The sequence below is a fragment of the Astyanax mexicanus genome, chromosome 5 (genome assembly GCF_023375975.1).
Source record: "Astyanax mexicanus isolate ESR-SI-001 chromosome 5, AstMex3_surface, whole genome shotgun sequence".
Classification (NCBI taxonomy): domain Eukaryota; kingdom Metazoa; phylum Chordata; class Actinopteri; order Characiformes; family Acestrorhamphidae; genus Astyanax; species Astyanax mexicanus.
The window spans coordinates 4,071,080-4,093,213 of record NC_064412.1 but is presented as its reverse complement, the minus strand read 5'-3'; the positions used below and the strand labels follow the sequence as shown (position 1 = coordinate 4,093,213).

At 36.8% G+C, this 22,134-nt stretch overlaps 1 protein-coding gene across 1 annotated transcript in view; it reads right to left on the bottom strand.

Moving 5' to 3' along the window:
• Positions 1–22,134, bottom strand: part of uba7 (ubiquitin-like modifier activating enzyme 7) — a 116,869-nt gene that overhangs the window by 3,559 nt on the left and 91,176 nt on the right. Inside the window, exons 22-23 of the mRNA XM_049479463.1 lie at positions 5,005–5,106; positions 3,819–3,910 (exon numbers count right to left, since the gene is read on the bottom strand). Coding sequence (XP_049335420.1) covers positions 3,819–3,910; positions 5,005–5,106 — 194 coding nt within the window. The remainder of the gene's footprint in view (positions 1–3,818; positions 3,911–5,004; positions 5,107–22,134) is intronic.

Below are 22,134 nucleotides of genomic sequence, written 5' to 3'. Positions count from 1 at the left end.
TCTATTAAAAATATCAAGAAATAAAAGTGTGGCAGAAAACTAAACTGTTAATAGGGACAGAAGTTGGTAGTCTCTGATATAAAATCACAGTATTGATAATATACACATTATTTATAACTTAATATGTAATATTGTATGTAAACTCCACCAGAAGCATGATGGGAAATAATCTCATAAAGAATCTAGCTGCAGTCTTGCAGTTAGTAAACCTGTAAGATCCCCAGTCTTTAAAAAATCTTAGTCTGCAAGTAAAAAGTCTGTGACGTGTCTTTAGATGTGAGAGGGAGTCAGACTTTAATCTATTTAAAGTCTTTTCAGAGTCTTTTTTAAAGTCATGTAGTGTATGGACAGCATAAGGAAGGCTTTTAGTGTTTCACTATTTACCCATCAACAAAATAGTAACTTTATTCCTTTAATAGTATATATTAATGGATACTCATGTATTTTAAATTAATTAATTTTAGTTTTTTCATTTATTCTGACATTTTGTCACAGTCTGGTTTTAGATTACATAAAAAAGGGAAAAATGTCCACCATGAAACCATGAAAGTGTAGCGTGAAATCATTGCAATCGTTGGCGATACTGATGTGGTGTTAAGGGTAGTTGTCGCAGTGGTCTGTGTGCATGTAGTCTTGTGTTGTACAGCCATCTGCCAATGGTGCTGGTACCAACAGCATGCTCACTGGATGTCTGCAATCATGGCTGTTGGGTCACATATTTTAGACAATTTATTTGTTCGCAAGCATGAAACTTGAATCATTTGCATGTCTCATTAACTTTATTTTTGTTTAAGCATTATTTGGTAGAGCAACTTGTGTTCTTCGGGTCTGGCATTATTCAGTATTCAATCAAAATGCAGCAAAACAGGCCTGAACCTTGATACTACCACCACTGTGTTTCACAGACATGAAAACATGATTTTTTTTTTTGTTGAGAGCAGTGGCTTTCTCTTTGCAACTCTGTTTATGCACATCTTTGTTGTTTAATATTCTCCTGATGGTGGACTTATGAACATTAACATTAGCCAATGTTAGAAAGGCCTTCAGTTGCTTAGAAGTTACCCATGGTATAATTGTGATTTTGTAGACTATTACAATTTGATTTATAACTTCATTTTAAGCTGCCAGACAAATGATGAGTTTCTTTGATTTTAACAAATTGAAAAGCTCTGGAATTTAATTAAGAGGATGATGGATGATTACAAACCATCAAACCAAACTGTACTGCTTGAATTTGTGCACCAGGAGTAAAGCAGCATAAAGTTATCCAAAAGCAGTGTGTAAGACTGGTGGAGAAGAACATGATGCCAAGATGCATGAAAAAACTGTGATTAAAAACCAGGGTTATTCCACCAAATATTGATTATTGAACTCTTAAAACTTTATGAATATGAACTTATTTTCTGAAAGCTCTGCATCTTTTATTTTTTTATTTTAGCCATCTCTTTTGTCATTTTTTGCAAATAAATGCTCTAAATGACAATATTTTTATTTGGAATTTGAGAGAAATATTGTCTGTAGTTTATAGAATAAAACAACAATGTTCATTTTACTTAAACATAAATCTATAAATAGCTAAATTAGAGAAACTGATTCAGAAACTAAAGTGGTCTCTTCAATTTTTTTCCAGAGCTGTATGATTCCTCAGCTATACTGTAGACTTTAAAGACATTGTGTAGATTTTTATGCAGATGTTTTTTTTTTTTTATGAAAATGTTATATTCTCTTTATGTTGTTTACTGGTATATTGGGACATGCAAGTCCAAATGCATTGTCATTATTGTTAATATTCACAAAATAAAAAGACTTTAGGCTTTAAAAATATTGTGCCAACCAACAAGAAATGCTGTATGCATTTGTTTATAGCCCCCAACATTAAATGGGCAGGATATATAAACATGTGAGAAACAGCACGACTAACAATACTGCAATACACTGTTCTTAAAATAAAACACTTTTCCTGACCATACTACTGTGTACTATGACTAGCAGAGTCCTAATGGAACTGAACACTGATGAGAAACCACTGTGTAAAGTTAATATGAGGTTAACAGACTACAGATTCCACAGGAACTGCACAGGAACGGCTCAGTCTTCAGGGTCATCAGCTGTAATTTTTCTTAATTTAGTTATCATACATTAATTAAAGCACTCAAGGCACATGTGTTTCCAATTACCCTTTAAATACGGTCCAGTGAACCTCAGTCACCTCATTTTTTTTAGGACAACTGTGCTTTCACTCTTGCCTGTCCACAGATATAAACATCATATTATCGACATCCAGCCAATCAAAACAGTTAACCCTGGCTCATCCTGTTTCTATTTCTGGTTTTGGACTTCCTCAAGCAGCCCTATTTCACAAAATGAGGTCAATCACTGGATTAAATAGGTCAACACTTGATTTTTTATTGAAGTCTCTACAGTAATTTGGTCTGTATAGTATCTAATAATTTAAATAAACATTACACAAGTGATTAAAGGTCTCATTTCATCGTTTTAAAATTATTTTTTATTTTTAAAATGTCTAGTTGTGGTCTCTAGTATGAATTAATACCATGTGAGCCGTTTTGTGGTGTTTCTGTATAGCCTTGCTTTAGTTCACTGAATGAGAGGTCTCTGAAGAAAGACAGGATTTTGGCTCTTGCTAATAAATATTCATGCAATTCATGCAAATATATGGCCTCTGATTGGCTAACAGCACTGCAGCAGATAACGCCTACCTGCTCTATTCCCTCCACAGTCAAATTTACAGCTCTAAATCTCAAAGGACAAAATGTTTTCAGAGATAAACAGCCTTAGTTAAAAATATGCAGCACTGAGTACTGAATAAAGTTAACCCTTAAACTTCAAGTTAACGCTTAACGTCAGACTTTTAGAGCTTTCACAGCTAATCTAACGCTACTAAACTCTTTTTTCAGACTTGGTAATGTGGTGCTTGCACAGTTTCACCACGTAGAAGCCCCATATATAGAGTCTATATACGCTCTATATCATAAAATCCGATGCAAACGGCACCCACTTTGACCAATGTTCTGTCAAGTTGTGCTACTTTGTCAAACTGTGCTTCCCTAGTGTTTATTTAAGGTCTTGGTAAAATGCAGAATCAACCGGAGATCCGATTTAAACCTATAGTTACTTACTGTATACAAGATAGCTAACGCTAACTAGCTGGTGTAAACAGAAGCTGTTAGCTCCTCCCTAGTGGGCAAGGCCATAAACTCACTGGTTGATGTAGACACCCTAACATCTCTCTGATCAACTCGTATTTCTGAGGATTTTCTTTTCTTAGCTACTGCAGACAATGTGTGAGTTTTTTTTATATTATTGCTCAACTTATTTTTTAAAACTGTGTGAGTTTTTTTATATTATTGCTCAACTTTATTTTTAAACTGTGTGAGTTTTTTATATTATTGCTAAACTTCATTTTTAACTGTGTCCGTTTTTATATTATTGCTCATCTTTTTTTTTAACTGTGTTTATTTTTTATATTATTGCTCATCTTTTTATAAAAGTGTGTCCGTTTTTTAAATTTCTGCTTTATTTTTGTTTGTGTGGTTCTTTTTATTTTTAATCGCTTCTTTTATTTAAGTGCATCTCTTTTTTATTTTCTTGCCATTTTTTTTTATGTGGTTTCAGGGCCACCGTACAATGGAAGCTGAGGAACAGTTTCATATGCAGCATCATAAACAACTCAGAGAGACCTACTGTATTTCACAAACAACAAGAAAAAGTGTATTTTTGTGGAAGGAGACCCTTAAAATACTGATATACACGCAGCACACAATATTAAACACCCAGAAAGTGTAGAAAAAACTCACCTCTGTTTAAGTCGATCTGCATGATTACAGTAATCAGCATACAGCACCGCAGGCCCATAGTAAAGACCGCTCACAGTAAAGTTATGTTCATCCTGAAATGAGTTAGAAAATAACATGATTAGGAAAATAACCAACAAAATCAAACTTTTAATCATTTAGAAAGAGAAAAGCATTTACAGTACATGTTATATATAATGAAACTTACAGCCCATAATTTATTGTTATACATCATTATTATTAGGGATCCATCAATGTGGGAATTCTGGGCTGATGCCAATATCTAATATTACACTTGTATGTAGGGAACCAATCCAAAGTTTGGACAGACTTCTCTTCAATGTATGTTTTTTATTTTCTTTAAATTTAATAACATTGTCAAGTTTATATTAAAGCTAGTCAGGAACACTTATGGAAGTGTTAAACAAACCAAAATACGTGTTACACTTTAGATGGTTCTAAGAAGCCACATTTAGCTTTGAGGACATATTTGCAAACTTTTTTTTAACAGATTTGCAAAAAATTCATTTAGTACTGTATCTGTTGATTTATTTGCCTCATATTATTGCTTTTAAGAGGGATGCCAAGTGGTCCAGCAGGCTAAAGAGCTGCCACTACGATCAGGAGATCACTGATTTGAATCCTGATCATGCAGCTTGCCATCAGCTACCAGAGCCCTGAGAGAGCACAATTGGTCTTGCTCTCTCTGGGTGGGTACAGTAGATGGCGCTCTCTCTTTCTCCTCATCACTCCTAGGGTGATGTGGATCAGCACAAGGCTGCGTCTGTGAGCTGATGTATCAGAACCGAGTCGCTAGGCTTTCCTCCGAGCGTTAGCGCTGTGATGCTATTCGGCAATGCTACAGCATCAGCAGCAGTTCAAAAAGAGGCGGAGTCTGACTTCACATGTATTGGAGGAGGCGTGTGCTAGTCTTCACCCTCCTGGTGTTGTGTGGAGGTATCAGTTAACATGGTTTAATGGTTCAGGATGGGGATCTTTAGTGGGGAAGTTGAGGGTCCTCAGAATCCAGGTGCTGATGGAGTGAAGGAAAGACGGGGGACAGAAGAAGCTTGGAGAGAGCTCCTCTAACGAGCAGAGTGGGGTGTGATATTCAATATGAACGAATGAGTGTGTGTGTGTGTGTGTGTGTGTGTGTGTGTGTGTGTGTGTGTGAGTGTGTGTGTTTAACCTTGATGCGTTTCAGCAGCTCTTCCACTGTCATTTCCTCTGGGCGATCTTCTCTACCCCTCACCACAAACTCATCCCAGAGGGAGAACTCCTTCCCCGCGACCTGCCGACAGACACAACACACCAGATCTTAATACACACACACACTACAGCCGTCTCACCAGAACACAACGTGTGTTTCTATGTGTGTACATATCTGATAAAGTAATATACACTGCAAAAATTAACTTTAGCTAGCTAGACTTTAGACAGATTCAGACAGCTTCATCTTACAGCGTCCACAGTTAATCCTGTTGGATGTGGTTGGTCCTTCTTGGTGGTATGCTGACATTACCCTGGATACCGTGGCTCTTGATGCATCACAAAGACTTGCTGTCTTGGTCACAGATGCACCAGCAAGACGTGCACCAACAATTTGTCCTCTTTTGAACTCTGGTATGTCCCCCATAATGTTGTGTGCATTGCAATATTTAGAGCAGAACTGTGCTCTTACCCTGCTAATTGAACCTTCACACTCTGCTCTTACTGGTGCAATGTGCAATTAATGAAGATTGAACACCAGGCTGCTCCAATTTAACCATGAAACCTCCCACACTAAAATGACAGGTGTTTCAATTTCATTGTCCAACCCCTGTACATGATAGATAGATAGATAGATAGATAGATAGATAGATAGATAGATAGATAGATAGATAGATAGATAGATAGATAGATAGATAGATATGGAATTTTTATCAGAGCCAACATTAAACTACTTTACAAAGCATTCATTTTAACATTTTTACAAACAGTAAAATAATTTTACTGTAAAACTGAGGAAGACCAACACTTTTTTACTGTTTACTACGTAACTCCACGTGTCCCTTAACTGTTTTCATGTCTTTTTTCATTTTAATATACAATGTAGAAGATAAATAAAGAGAGAGAGAGACATACAGAGACAGAATGATAGTCTTGACTGGAACAGAGCAATTCTTCTTTTTGGTCTGGAGAGAAAATCCAAACACGTGTCCCCTGGGGATCAGAGGTCACGTCCTAAGGGAGCTATAATAATAAAGCAGAGTCAGCCAGAAATCCCCGCTATAAATACAGACTAATGCTGTTTCCAGTGCTGACTCTGTTTAGTGACTGAAAAAAGTCCCAAACGCCAGAACTTTCGAACTTCCCTCACATTTAAACAAATAGCAGCTTCGCCATGGAAAACTCCACAGAGCGCCCAGTTCTCTCTCTTTATCACAACAATACAACAGAAATGCAGAAACACATGTTTTAGGAGTTCAGAAATCAATATTTGGTGGAATAACCCTGTTGGTTTTTAATCACAATTTTCATGCATCTTGGCATCATGTTCTCCTCCACCAGTCTTACACACTACTTTTGGATAACTTTATGCTGCTTTACTCCTGGTGCAAAAATTCAAGCAGTTCAGTTTGGTTTGATGGCTTGTGATCATCCACCTTCCTCCTGATTATATAAACTACCCCAGAGCTCCCAGTCTCTGTTTATCACAACACTAAAAACAGAATTGCACGTTGTAATGGCCACATCATCTCACTGCAGTCCTAAATACACACCTGAGCTAAAGCTAACCCTGATTTTTTGAATGGGCTGATAATATGATTGCACACTGTAATATGTACAGGGGTTGGACAATGAAACTGAAACACCTGTCATTTTAGTGTGGGAGGTTTCATGGCTAAATTGGAGCAGCCTGGTGTTCAATCTTCATTAATTGCACATTGTACCAGTAAGAGCAGAGTGTGAAGGTTCAATTTTCAGTTTCAGTTTTACTCAAAATATTGCAATGCACACAACATTATGGGAGACATACCAGGGTTCAAAAGAGGACAAATTGTTGGTGCACGTCTTGCTGGAGCATCTGTGACCAAGACAGCAAGTCTTTGTGATGCATCAAGAGCCACGGTATCCAGGGTAATGTCAGCATACCACCAAGAAGGGCCAACCACATCCAACAGGATTAACTGTGGACGCTGTAAGAGGAAGCTGTCTGAAAGGGATGTTCGGGTGCTAACCCGGATTGTATCCAAAAAACATAAAACCACGGCTGATCAAATCACGCAGAATTCAATGTGTACCTCAACTCTCCTGTTTCCACCAGAACTGTCCGTCACCACTATCAATTATTGTGCTCTAAAACCAGGTGTTTCAGTTTCATTGTCCGACCCCTGTAAGTTATATTAACAAGATATGGAAAAGGCAGGTTGAGGATCCATGGAGGATCAGGCCCCAAATTCCTTGCAAACTGCGCTGGTCTTTGCGCAGGTTTAATGTGGGAAATGCATCTGGAACTTTCTGTAGTTATGCTGGAACTGTGTTTGGTGTTTGAGAGTGTATATGAATCTGGCTGTGTGAGTGGAACGAATTGTTAAACATGTGAAGCTTGTGCCCAGTTCCACAGGATGTGCTTGAATCTGGCAGATATTCATACGTTTCAGTCCAGCTTCAGACATGCACTTAATAATAAAACACAGTGGATCAACACCTCTTCAATGTATCACTGATCATCAGTAAATTTTACATTTCATTTGTAAATCAAGGGAGCAGAGTCTGGAGGAAGAGTGGAGAGACACACAGTCCAAACTGCTCGAGGTCTAGAGTGAAGTTTCCACCAATCAGTGATGGTTTGGAGAGTCATGTCCTTCATCTGCTGGTGTTGATGCACTGTGTTTTATTATCAAGTCTAAAGTCAGTGCAGTTTTGTTTTCCCACAAAATCTTACAGCACTTCATGCTTCCCTCTGCTACTGACAACTTTTATGGAGATGCAGATTTCATTTTACAGCAGGATTTTGGGACATTGCCCACACTGCTAAAAGTAGCAATTGGTCTTATATAATATTCTAATTTTCTAAGACATTAATTTTTATTTTTCATTAGTTGTAAGCCATAATCATCAACAATGAAAGAAATAAATGTTTAAAATAGATCACTCTGTGTTTAATACATCTATATAATATATGAGTTTCACATTTTGAACTAAATTACTGAAATAAAGTAACCTAGCAATGATATTCTATTTTTTTAGATGCATTAGTACATTAATTTTAGGCAATTTTGTTCACTTGGGAACTTAAATCTGTTTGTATAGGGAGTAGGGGTGTGCCATATTATATTGTACGCAATAATTTGCCAACATTTTTAAATATGGTGAATTATATTATACCCAAAAAATATGGTGCCATATCACCACCCCTAATTATCACATCAGGGCACTACTTTTTTTGGGTTTTTAGCAAAAGTAAAATTCACACTGTTCTCATTTCCTATTATATATCTACTAGAGACAGATTATATCTGTCCAGTATCATTTATTTTATGTATGGAGATATTTGGAGTGCATTATTATTAGTAGTATCATGATATTCTGGATAATTGACATCTGTTAAAAATCTGATAAAAAAAGAAGAATATCTCAGTTAGGGCTGTGCCATATCATATCGTATGCAATAATAAAACTGAATTTTTATTTGGTTGTAGTTGTGTATTCTTGGAGTAGAGTATCGTTATTGTGAAAATACCATGAAATATTGTGATATTATTTTAGGGCTGTAAAGCAAACATCAGATTACCATTTTAGAAACATATTTTAAATCAATGATAAAATCTGTTAAAAAAGAGTTTGACTCAATAGTGCACAAAAAAACAGATTTTTCATCTTCTTATGGCTACTGCGCCTGCACAGATCTCCACCAGCACACTGTCCTTTCTCTGCTCTCAAGCTGATTGGCTGTTCCCATTTCCATCCCATACCTACAGTCTCTAGGACAGATGCTAAAACAGATGTTGCTCTAAACGTATGCTTTTATTATGTGATTAATACATGATGCTCCTGGACTTGTTCTCTAAGATTTAACAGAAAAAAAACAAATAATCCAATATTCTTAGCAATTAAACGAACACACAAACACTTCTTCTCCAGCAAACCTAAAGGTGATCCATGTATCTCAACACCAGATTTGTTTTTGTTAAATCTTAGAGCACTCACACACACACTCACACACCCACACAGACACACTGCATCTCGTGTTACTACACTGCCTGGCCGTTGACCGCCACTTTGTCACCTGACACCTGTTAAGCTCAGACACGCTCATCTGTTATGCCGGCTCTGCCTGGGGGGAAAACAGTGTGAAATTAAAGTAGCAAAGGTGACCAAATGACCAAAACCCTGCAGGATGAGTATTTAGAGGAGTTCATACTGAATACAGACAGAAAGATAAGAAAACAGAGCCACACATCTTACCAAGTTCATTACCCACTACTACTACTCTAAATAAATTAAGCCTGTTTAATGTAAAAATTACTATTTCCAAACATTACTTAACTATTTTAATTAAACTTTTGTGAGAGTATAAACAGGGTGGGACAATAAAACTGAAACACCTGGTTTTAGAGCACAATAATTGATTGTGGTGACGGACAGTTCTGGTGGAAACAGGAGAGTTGAGGTGCACATTGAATTCTGCGTGATTTGATCAGCAGTGGTTTTATGTTTTTTTGGATACAATCCGGGTTAGCACCCGAACATCCCTTTCAGACAGCTTCCTCTTACAGCGTCCACAGTTAATCCTGTTGGATGTGGTTGGTGCTTCTTGGTGGTATGCTGACATTACCCTGGATACCGTGGCTCTTGATGCATCACAAAGACTTGCTGTCTTGGTCACAGATGCTCCAGCAAGACGTGCACCAACAATTTGTCCTCTTTTGAACTCTGGTATGTCCAGTGTTGGGCACGTTATTTTGAAAAAGTAATTAGTTATAGTTACTCGTTACTAACGGAGTTACTCCACTATAAAAGTAATTAGTTACCAGTAAAAGTAACTATGTGTTACTTTTTATGATTCGCCCGTCAAAAAAAAGTAAATCAATTATGCATTTGCTATTATTATTAGAAAAATAACAAATGAAAATGAACCCAAAATGTTGACAAAAATATAATCTAACGAATTTCAAAAAAAACAAAACGAAATTCTCCACTGAACCAAAGAAAATTACTAAAACTTGTAATACTGAAAAAAAAAACGGAAAAAACGGAAAAACGCGTCTGGGGATGAAATTAAACAAACCAAGACACACTCAAAGGAAATATGTTTATATAAACAAAACAAAATAATGGACAATAACAACAATCTAATGACCGTTAAAATGGTATTAATATAACAGCTTCACCAAAAGAGAATAGAGCTTAGATCGGCCCAAAAAATCCGACCCGACCCAGCCGGAGCCCGTGCACGTTCTGCCCAAGCCCTACCCAACCCGAACCATAAACTGTCATTATGAGCCCGAGCCCGACCCGACCCATAAACTGGCTGTTTTCGGGCTGATTGAATGAGCGAAATATAATCAGAATTATGTTAATTAACACTGTAACAAGCACAGAACTATTATTTAATTTAAATGATTTTTAAGAACAGCTACACACAGTGCTGCAAGTCAAACGCGGAGGCATTCACGTGCGCCCAGAGCTACGTGATTACATTTTTATTATAGTTTAATTTTATTTATTTATTTTTTTTTTCTGTTCAGTAAGTTTTTAGGGTGGGCTTGCTAGTTTTTATTAGTTTTCACACATCTCATCAGAGAGATCAATCTAAGAAACGTGAGAGAGAAAGAGAGAGAGAGAGAGATTTGCCTGTTCTGGTGTATGAGCTACTCACAGTTAAATGTTCTCACACACTGTATCTCCTGTTTCTCTTTCATCTGCCTCGCACGCATATTGTAATCCCATACATAATTCTGCAGTTTCTCAGTGTTTTCTGTCGTATTTTGCGGCTATAGAGCGAGCGCTTTACACAAGAACTAACGGACCACGAGGTGCCGCGCGCTCGGCACAACACCGCCCGCTGTACAACTCCGCTGTACAATAGCGCCTTTGAATAAATTAAACACGAAAATAATGGTATTCTATCAGTAATTTCATTTCGTTTTAGTTAGTTTTATAAACACAAAATACAGTTCGAGATAGTTATGTTTTTTCCTTTTAATTACCGTTTTTATTAGATTCAGTTAACACAAATGTTTTTCACTTTCAATTTTCGGTATTTCGTTCGCTTTAGTGAACAATAATAATTGGTTACTTAGCAACATTGTGATAATCACACCAGAGCTTTATATAAAATAAAAATAGGAGCCTGATTTCGGGTCGGTCCTCGGGTCAGGTCGGATTCGGGCAGAGAATCTAAGCTCTGAAAGAGAAAGCAGCAGCACCACAAAAACCGGAGCAGCTAAAAAGAGCTTAACGTCCTTAAATCGGAATTTGGGCTGTCCACGGCAATCACTGAATTAATTAGAGCAGCAAATCGTCACAATTGTGCCTCACTTCACCACGCCAACCCACAGGCACAGCGGCCAGAAGCTCAAGTTCACCGGAAAGAGGAGGGGTTAACCAGGGCAAAGCGAAGTAAAAAAAAAAAAAAGTTAATAGAGCGGCTAAAGTAACGTGCAGTAACGGGGTGTCGGAAATGGTAACGGCGTTATAGTTACAGTCAGAGTAATTAGTTAGATTACTCCTTACTGAAAAAAAGTAACGCCGTTACTCCCAACACTGGGTATGTCTCCCATAATCTTGTGTGCATTGCAGTATTTAGAGCAGAACTGTGCTCTTACCCTGCTAATTGAACCTTCACACTCTGCTCTTACTGCTGCAATAATGTGCAATTAATGAAGATTGAACACCAGGCTGCTCCAATTTAGCCATGAAACCTCCCACACTAAAATGACAGGTGTTTCAGTTTTATTGTCCAACCCCTGTACGATCAAACGGAGATCTTTGAGTTGAATCAACTCGAATCAAATCGTTACGATAGCAAAGACACACTGCCACGCCCTAATTCTAGCTGAACGGTTTACAATTGGATGCTCGTCTCTAGATCTCTAGAACTCTCTAGTACACCCCTAAATGTCCAAATTGAGCACTGCTTGTCATTTTCCTTCCAAAATGTCATGTGACTCGTTAGTGTTACTAGGTCTCATGTGTGAAGAGGTAGGGGGTCAGCCTGTTAGTGCTCAGACCATACGCTACACACTACATCAACTTGGTCTGCATGGCTTTCACCCCAGAAAGGAGCCTCTTCTTAAGTCTGTACACAAGAAAGCATAAAAGCGCAAACAGTATGCTCAAGACATGTCAACAAAGAACATGGATTACTAGAACCAAGTCCTATGGTCTGATGAGACACAGATTAATTTACTTGGTTCAGATGGTTAGATGGCAGAAGTTTATTTCATGTTACGCCCAAAACACACCCATGATTAATTAAGTAAACTAAATAGTTCATGCCTTTTTGCAAGTTTTAAACTGTGCAAGGCGTATTTTTTGCGCCATCACGATACCAAAGACACACAGACCCTCTCTAAATCCAGCTGCTCAATCCACAATTAATCGGTGCACGATATACTGCTAATACAGGGCCCCAAGTGTTCATTTTTAGGACAAATGCTTCTGCTGCAAAGGCATGACCTTCCACAGAGCCTCGTTCCACATGAATGTGCTCCTCCTGCCAAACTCCTGCGTGAGCCGAGCGTTCCACCTGCCCCCTTCTGCAGCCATGTGACTCTGTGCATCTGTTTTTAATGACACAGAGATTCTGAAATCAATCGCTGCAGTTGTTTTGAGCTGCGGTGAGCCGGGCTGCAGTGTGGTGAGTGGATGAACTGGAATAGAAGAACTCCACCCAGCCGCAGCCGTAACTCTGGGACTTTCGCCCGCTGCGGTTTCAGAGCGCGTATAATCTTCTCATAAATACAGCAGAGGGTGAAATGTGATGCAACTTTGGTATCGATTGCACTGAAATCAGTGAAAGTAGTCAGAAAACGACTATTGTTAAACTTTTTGTTTTCACCATATATGTCATTTACTCATTACTATACACAAATAGAAGGTTAAAATAAATATATTCTTCATTTCAGTTCATTGTGCATCCTCTCAGCCAGAGGTGGACTGGCCTTATGGAGTAGCCTGACAATTCCCGGTACACAAATCTGTATGTGGGCCGCTAAAATAGCTAATAAGTAGAATAAATAGATTCAAGTATTCTAATATTGAATTGTGCATTGGTCCACAGTACCCACAGTACATAGTTATTAACCAATCATGGACAGTAGACTTGGCCTAGGACAGGGGTGAGTATTATCAGCCTGTAGCCTGCTGCTAACCCCGGTTAGCACTGCTGGAGCAGCATTAACATTAACCTCTAACCACACTAGCTTTTCTGCCATTCAAAGGTGAGTACATTTAAGACTGTAGTTTGCGCATTTACTGTGTTAAAACAAGCTACATAAGATGAACCACTAGCTAATTTCGCCCTGGCTTACCGGAACACTCAGGGGTTAGCTGCTAATGCTGCTGCACCTAGCCTTAGTGGAAAAAGTGCTTTACGCAACCAAATGAACAGTTTTCAGGAGAGAAATCTGTGTAAACTAACATCCAGCACTTGATTCACTTTAAAATACATATATTTTTTTAAGAATAACAATTTTTACAATTACACTTCAGCTGAACTAGAAGGAAAACATGTTGACACCCCTTTTCCTTACTAGTGTCGCATAAGGCGTCTTATAATTCGATGCGCCTTATAGTGCAATAAATAGAGTAATCTGTCAATATTTTAAATGTTCTTAGAATGCTTTTATTTTTTTGTTTTAAACATTGTGGTAACAATACTGAAATGTCACTTTTTGTGTCAATGTTAAAATTTTTAGTTTTGGGAATGTTACTTTTAACGTTTCCATAAATGTTAGTATTAACAACATAATTACTTCAAACTTCCAAACTTCAAACATTACTTCACAGTTAGTTCCGACCCTGACATGTGATTGGCTGAGAGGCATTGTATGAGTGCCATTATCAGCCGGTAATGCACTGTAACCGAAGCTCTCCATGTATTACTCCGCTACATACAGGTAACCTATGCAGCAACGATGCAGCGCTTACAAACCAAACAGCAACAGTGCAGCTACAAGCAGAGGAACAATGGAACTATTTTAACTGGTGGAGTGTTTATAACCAAACAGATCCTGTTTTCTCTTTCTCTTTAACTCAAAATCTTTCAATAAACAGCGATAATGTAACTGTTGTATAATTGCAGTGCCAATATTACACATTATAGCACAAACCTTAAGTGTATTATTGCTTAAATATGGCTAAACATTCTTATAACATTGTCTGTTAGCTTGGCTCACAGTTTAAACCTCTTGATTTTTATCTGCTAATGCTGCTGCTCCCAGCCTTAGTTGAAATCTGGAAATCTAAGGTTACTGTAAATAAATGTAAGTACTTTACTCACCCAATTAAAACGTTTTCAGGAGAGAAATCTGTGTAGATTAACATCCAGTGCTTGTTTGACTTTAAAATAACATGATTTTTTTAAAGAATTACTGTTTTGTTTACTTGCCTTAGCTTAGCTTTACAGGTCTCACCACCCAGCGGAGAGTCCTGCTCAATAAGAAGGAAAACATGGCGACACCCCTGTTCCTTACTAGTGTTTCATAACGCGTCTTTTAATTCGATGCACCTTATAGTCATACATACAGTAATATGTCATGTATTCTGAATGTTCTTAGAATGCTTTTCTTTATTGTTTTAAATGTTCTGCCAATGTTGCCGCAACATCACTTTTTGTGTCAATTTTTTAATTTTTAGTTTTGGAAATGTTACTTTTAACGTTTCCATAATGTTAGTATTCATCTAGCTTGGAACGTTACATGACAACAGCTGAGAGGCGTTGTATGAGTGCCATTATCAGCTGGTAATGTACTGTAACCGAAGCTCTCCATGTATTACTCCACCACATACAGGTAACCTATGCAGCAACGATGCAGCGCTTACAAACCAAACAGCAACAGAGAGGCTACAAACAGAGCAGCAATGGAACTATTTTAACTGGTGGAGTTTTTATAACCAAACAGATCCTATTTTCTTCTCCTCTTTAACTCTTTAACTCAATAAACAATGATAATGGAACTTTGGTATAATCGCAGTGCCAATATTACACATTATAGTATAGTATTTTTGCTTAAATATGGCTAAACATTCTTCTAACATTGTCTGTTACCTTTTCTCACAGTTTAAACCTCTTGATTTTTATCTCCAGTCATATTTGTCACCACGTTCCCCCAGAAATAGATCTACATTCTCTCCGTTCTATTTATAATATTAGCCTCCTGCCTGTGATCAGCCCACATATTCCTGATTAAACCTAAACACTTAAAACCAGCCCAGCCAGACACAATAAACCCTCCACAGAGTAAACAGAATTATATTCAGAGCGATAGCTGGAGCTCTCCGGAAGGGACTGTTTGTAAGCAGCGAGGCCGGGCTGTTACCACACTGCACTTAGGGAATGCACGGGAACGTTCACAACCAATCAGAGGTGAGTATCACCAGCCGCACATGGGCCAATGTGATGTCAGCCCGAACCACTTCAGTCCACAGGGGTTTAAAATAAGCAAAAACAGTGGAATTCACTCTTTTCCCTGAGAACCAGAAAAACACTTCTCTAAAAAAAGTTTAGAAGCAAGTTTTTTACATAGTAAATGAATAGAGAAGTGATCTATCAGACTGTGAAGGATCACATAAAGAATCATGTAGTAACTTAATAAAAAAGTGTTAAACAAACCAGAATACTCTTATCTGGGGTGCTTCTAACTTGTGGTTTCTGTGCAACAGGAGGGAAACTCTTGCTCTTCCTTTTCTAGCACAGTCCTGATGAGTGCCAGTTTCATCATAACGTTTTTGATGGTCTTTGTACTTGACTTGATTGAAAAGCATGTTTTCAGCAATAATTTAGATACAATCATAAATGTTTCCATACTACAATGAAAAAGGGTTTAAAAGGACCAAAAAACACTAGAGTTCCAATTAATCCAACACAAGATAAACCGTAGCAAAATCATTAGTTAAAAGCGCACATAAGTTCATGATTCTGTTTTCTGTTTAGCTTTATTTTGCTATATATGTATGTACGTATATATATATATATATATATATATATATATATATATATATATATATATATATATATATATATATAATATATGATATATAGAATTTGTTTCCTTTTTTTTGTTTGTTTTCTCCCCTTGTACCCCTTTCTGCATCTCACTCCTTCCAACTCTGAACCCCCCATGTGCTTAAAAAAATATATATATATAAACAAATATATATTATTAAACAATATACTGTAGTCAGAGAAAGCCAAAGAATAATGTCAATTGCTACATCATTTACGGAATGCATTATCGTGTTAATAGGTAAATATTTTATATATATATATTTATTTATATATCAGACGATAGTATGAGAAGTATGGTTCTGAAGGCCTGAACTTTCCGAGGTCGTCGTGTTTAAATGGAAAGCTGCCAAAATGGTCATCTGTTGAGCACATACTGAATATCAGAGGCTGCATTGTGAGCAGGGCTTCCCTGTATTTCAGCATGTGACCCGGCGCAGGACATGCCAGAAACACTGCGACGTGAAGAAATGCACAACTGCTCCACAGCGTTTCACTGCATCTGGAGGATTATCTGACAAATGTCTCAGAACAGCTTCAGTGCCTGATACACTGTATACTGCCTACTGTATACTCCATGTTTCAAATTATTATGCAAGTGATATTTTTCTCTGATTTTACTAAATGGTCAATGCAAATAACAGTCAGTATAATTTCTTTCATGACTCGTTAAATATAAATCTAATTTTATTGAACAAACCTTCCATAAATAACAGTATATATATAAAAAAATAATAATAAAAAAAAGCTTTTTTTTCCTGAATAAAGCACCACATATGATTTAAACAGATGCAGATAAACATACATACAGTGAAACGTAACAAGGAATTCTCATTTTTTAAACTAAGTATATGTTATATCCTGTAAAAGCTCTGCTTTTTGTAAAATTGCTGTTTGTGTTTATTGTAATGCTGTAATAGTGTTTTACTGAGCTAATAAACACTTACTGCACAGATAAGACACTTATTCTTCTATTGAAATTCCCACAGGCGCCTTAACAGTTGCACAATATATATATATATTATTATATTATATCATATATATTAAAAATGACGGGATGGGACAATTGGATAGCCAAATTGAGAGAAAAATGGGAAGAAATCTGAAATAAATGTATATATATATATTTAAAAAAAAAATTTAATGAGCTGTTCCACATTATTAAGCAGGCCACGGCCTTTCAAGCAATATGGGACAGAAAAAAAAACCAAAAAGGATCTCTCTGCTGCTGAAAAGCATGAAATACTGCAGTGCTTTTTTTTATGACAAATCATAAAATCATTAGATATTTCAGGAAAACAGAAGTGTGATCATCGAGCTGTGAAGAGATTTGTGGTTGATTCAGAGCACAGATGGTTTGGTGCAGATAAAGACAAAATGAGGAAGGTTTCTAACAGATAAATTCCTCGGATTAAGAGAGCTTCTGCTAAAATGCCAAAATTACAAAGCAGCAAACAGGTATTTGAAGCTGCTGGTGCCTGTGTAGACGTTGGGTTATGGAACAGGAGAATGACCCAAAACACTGGAACTAAATCTGACTTTTGGAGTGGCCAATCAGAGCCCAGATCAGAGTCTCAGATGCCATGGATTGACAGGAAGAGAGACGTAGACTTGAGGCGTCCAAGGAATGGTGTTTAAAAAGTGTTTAATTATACTATTTGTTAAGACGCTTGACTTGGATGAAGATCAGATCCCATTTTATTACACTTTTCTGCAGAAAACCATGACATTTTGCTACTATTTGTGATATTTGAATCTGATCTCATATCGGATTTTTAACAACATGACTCTGTCTGAACCTCCAGATCAGAATTCGTACGAGATTTAGGTCTAGAAGGAGAGAAATTCAGTAGATAGAAGTAACTTAACGTGGATTGGCCGCCATAAAAGGACATTTAGGCAGAGGACTGAGAATTGCTGATAATAGGACTATATGGAAAAAAGCCTTTATTCATTAAATAGGCTTTAATGCAAACATTTTTATTCTTTAAAAATCATCTGATCAACTTAAATTAATTGTGAAATGCACAATATTTTTGTGCATTGCATAAAAAATGTGTTTTTCTTTCAAAAAGAGGGAAATTTGCAGCTGGAAGAACCTTAAAGTAAATAAAAAATGTCAGTAAGTAGAATTGATAATCACTGACAGTCAGTTACGCTCATCATTTACAGTTCATGACGTGATAATGAACATCCTAAATCACCTTAATGATAAAATGATAAAATGAGGTTTATTAGCATGTAGCATCCAGTAGCCTACTGTACCTGAAACAAATGCATCGTAATGTTCTTCACAGCTTCAACTTCCCAGTGCGTTTTCTTTTAAAGAACTACTAAAAAAAACAACTTCCTGGTCATTATTTAGGTTCAGCTGCAATGGATTATTTCCATTCTCGCTACAACCACACCAACACCTTCCCAGTTAAACTGTGCGCATTTCCAGTAGCTCTCAGCACAGGAAATACTGGACAGCTATTCACGAGTCTGCCAGGAAACAAGATCTAAATGACAAGTGTAAACAATTCACTAGATGATTACTGGATTTCACAAATACTTTATGCAAAAATGTGCCAAACTTAAAGTGCAAAAACTTTAATCACACTTTTCCACAACCACAGCTCCTCGACAAATCCACTGCATCCAAGTTCTAGACTGATAAGAAGCTAAAAATAGCCTATTCGATGAAAACTTGGACCTCGCAGCACAATGGTGGAAGCTGTAGAGCTAAAGGCCACTAAGCTACAATATAGTCTTTAACACAATGACCAGAGCTTCAACAGGAAACCCCTATTCTGAAGCTGAGGCATGATAAATCTCACTTCCTGTAGCAGAAAACTGCAGAAAAGTGTATTTTACAGCCTCCATAACCGACTTTAACACAATGGATTAATTCTGTTAACCCTTGTGTGGTGTTCGGGTCTGTGGGACCCGTTTTCATTTTTCATCAAATGATACTAAAAAAATCTTTTTTCTAACTCAAACTCATTGGCATTGGCTCATTTTTTGTGAAAAACATATATCAAAACACATTTTCGATAAACACACACTGTACACCCCCCCCCCCCCCCCCCCCCTACACACACACACACATTTTTTATTACACACAGTATGTTTGGCCAAGGGCTAATAAACATTGCTTCATTTGTAAATTTGAAACTAAACAAATTTTCTACTCATATCTTGAGTTTAATTCATTTTCTTTTACATTTTATTAAAACCTAATAAAAAAAGAGTAGCACTTTTTGAAAGAAATGTAACATAAGAAAGGTAAAGGGCAAATATTAACCATGTAAGCTGTTTATATTGCTTGCGATTTAGGTGAAGCGAGCATGTGTAAAACATTTTAATGTAGAATTGCTTAATTTTGCTGAATTAAATACAAGTAACAAAGTAAACGAGTAACAAAAATATGAACACCACACAAGGGTTAAGCAGTTAAGGAGTGAACGTTTCTATAGCTATACGGCGGCTTGCAAAAGTATTCATGAACTTTTTCACATTTTGTCACCTTACAACCACAAACCTACATTTATTTTATAGAGATTTTAAGTGATAAGCACATAATTGTGGAGTGAAATGAAAAGGATAAAATAAAAATCTAAAAAGTGTCATGTGCAAAAGTGTTCAGCCCCCTTTAGTCCGAACCCCCAATTAAAACCCAGTGCAGCCAATTGCCTTCAGAAGTCACTGAATAAGTTAATAGAGTGCAGCTGTGTGTAATTTAGTAATTAGTATAAATACAGCTGTTCTGTGAAGGCCATTGTGCTTTTGTTAAAAAACAATAGTGAACAAACAACAGCATCATGAAGACATAAAGAAACTCGCCAGACAGGTCAGAGATAAAGTTGTGGAGAAGAAGTTTAACCCTTGTGTGGTGTTCAGGTCTGTGGGACCCGTTTTCATTTTTCATCAAATGATACTAAAAAACTATTTTTTCTAACTCAAACTCATTGGCATTGGCTCATTTTTTGTGAAAAACATATATCAAAACACACACTGTACACCCCCCCCCCCCACACACACACATTTATATTACATACAGTATGTTTGGCCAAGGGCTAATAAACATTGCTTCATTTGTAAATTTGAAACTAAACAAATTTTCTACTCATATCTTGAGTTTAATTCATTTTCTTTTACATTTTATTAAAAAAATAATAAAAAAAGAGTAGCACTTTTTTAAAGAAATGTAACATAAGAAAGGTAAAGGGCAAATATTAACCATGTAAGCTGTTTATATTTTGCTGAATTAAATACAAGTAACAAAGTAAACGAGTAACAAAAATATGAACACCACACAAGGGTTAAAGCAGGGTTAGGTTCTAAAAAACATATGCCAAGCTTTGATCATCCCAAAGAGCACTGTTCCCCAGTCCATTATCCAAAAATAGAAAATGCATTCTACACCTGCAAACCAACCAAGACCAATGGCCATGATCAACCCAAAATGACAGATCAAGCAAGGAGAGCACTGATCAGAGAAGCAGCCAAGAGGCCCATGGTCACTCTGGAGGAGCTGCAGAAATCAAGTCAAGTCAAGTAGTTTTATTGTCAATACTGCATATGTACAGGACATACAGAGAATAGAAATTATGTTACTCTCCTTCCCAATTTTTACAGCAAGTACAGATAATAGATATAATAATCCACAGCTTAGGTGGAAGAATCTGTTGACAGGACAGCTATAACTCTGATTTTACACTGCAGGTTATAAGTTATTTGCTTTAGATCTAAATGTGTGTGTGTGTGTGTGTGTGTAGTGGGGGTGTGTTTGAGGCTGCTTATGATGTGCGTGTATTCAAGTGATAGTCAATTAAGATACATATCAAACTCATATCGTCTTCTACTAGGTGTGGGATAATATCGATATTTCCACAAAAGATAAATGTGTCAAAAAAAAAAAAAAACACATTGGGCTATGCCTATGCTACATTCACACAGCAGGTAAAAATGACAAAATCATGTGTTTATTTTAGGCTGTTGACACAGTCTTTTTAATGTGACCTGTGTCTGAGATCTGTCTGAACGGTTGGCACTTCGTAAGTGGCACTCATTCACGACATTCAGTGCAATGCTTCATGTTAAGTTTCACTTTAATCCTTCAGCCAGAACCACAAGAGTTATAAATATGTTGAGCTTATCACTGAGAATTTGCTCTAGCTTTGCTGAAAAGTACACGTTATTTAACCACAATCAGATTGGCTAATTGTAAGTAACAGCTAATTTTTACTAATATAATGTGATTTAGAACACTTTTTAATCATGTTTTTTACTGTTTAGGGATGGTTTATGAAATAAAAAATAAAAAAATATAAAATATTACACACAGGCTTTTAATGCAATGGAAATAATAATAATAAAACACTTTCGGTATCATTTTAAAATAAGACTACCTTTACAAAGGGGTTATAAATGGTTTACAATTAGTTTATTAATTGCTATTAATTAGGTTGTAAATGCTTTAAAAATCATTAATAATCAGTTATAACACATACGTAGAAAGAGCAACAGTATAGATGGCTGTTGGTTCACTATTTGGCAAACAACAGGTCATTGTTGCCCTTTCTACGTATGTGTTATAACTGATTATTAATAATTTTTACGGCATTTACAACTTAATTACTAACCATTAATAAACGTATTGTAAACCATTTATAAACCCTTTATAAAAGTAGTCTTATTTTAAAGTGGAACCAAACTTTTAAATATTTTAGTCTATTGGATTAATTTGCTTAATAGATTGTTTGGAGATAATTCAGTTCTGAAAGGGTTAAGTACAGTAGGAATCACACAGTAAGAGCAGTTGAAGTGGAAAAAGTAAAGAAAATGAGCTGATTGATTTGCTCTGCTCACAGTTTTCCACACTTCAAAATCTCATATCATGCTCAGCCAACACAACGCCAGCCCTGTTCATATAAACACCATCTGAGTCAGGAAATCCACGACTCTGAGCATCAGGAGGAGAAACCAGAACAATCCATTTCCTCTTTTCTCCCGTCTGACCCGCTCTGCAGCTGACCTGCAGTAATGCCCTGATATCACAGGACTGAGAGCTCAGTGATGTAACAGGAGGGGTTTGACGCAGTTGCTGCTGCTAAAGTC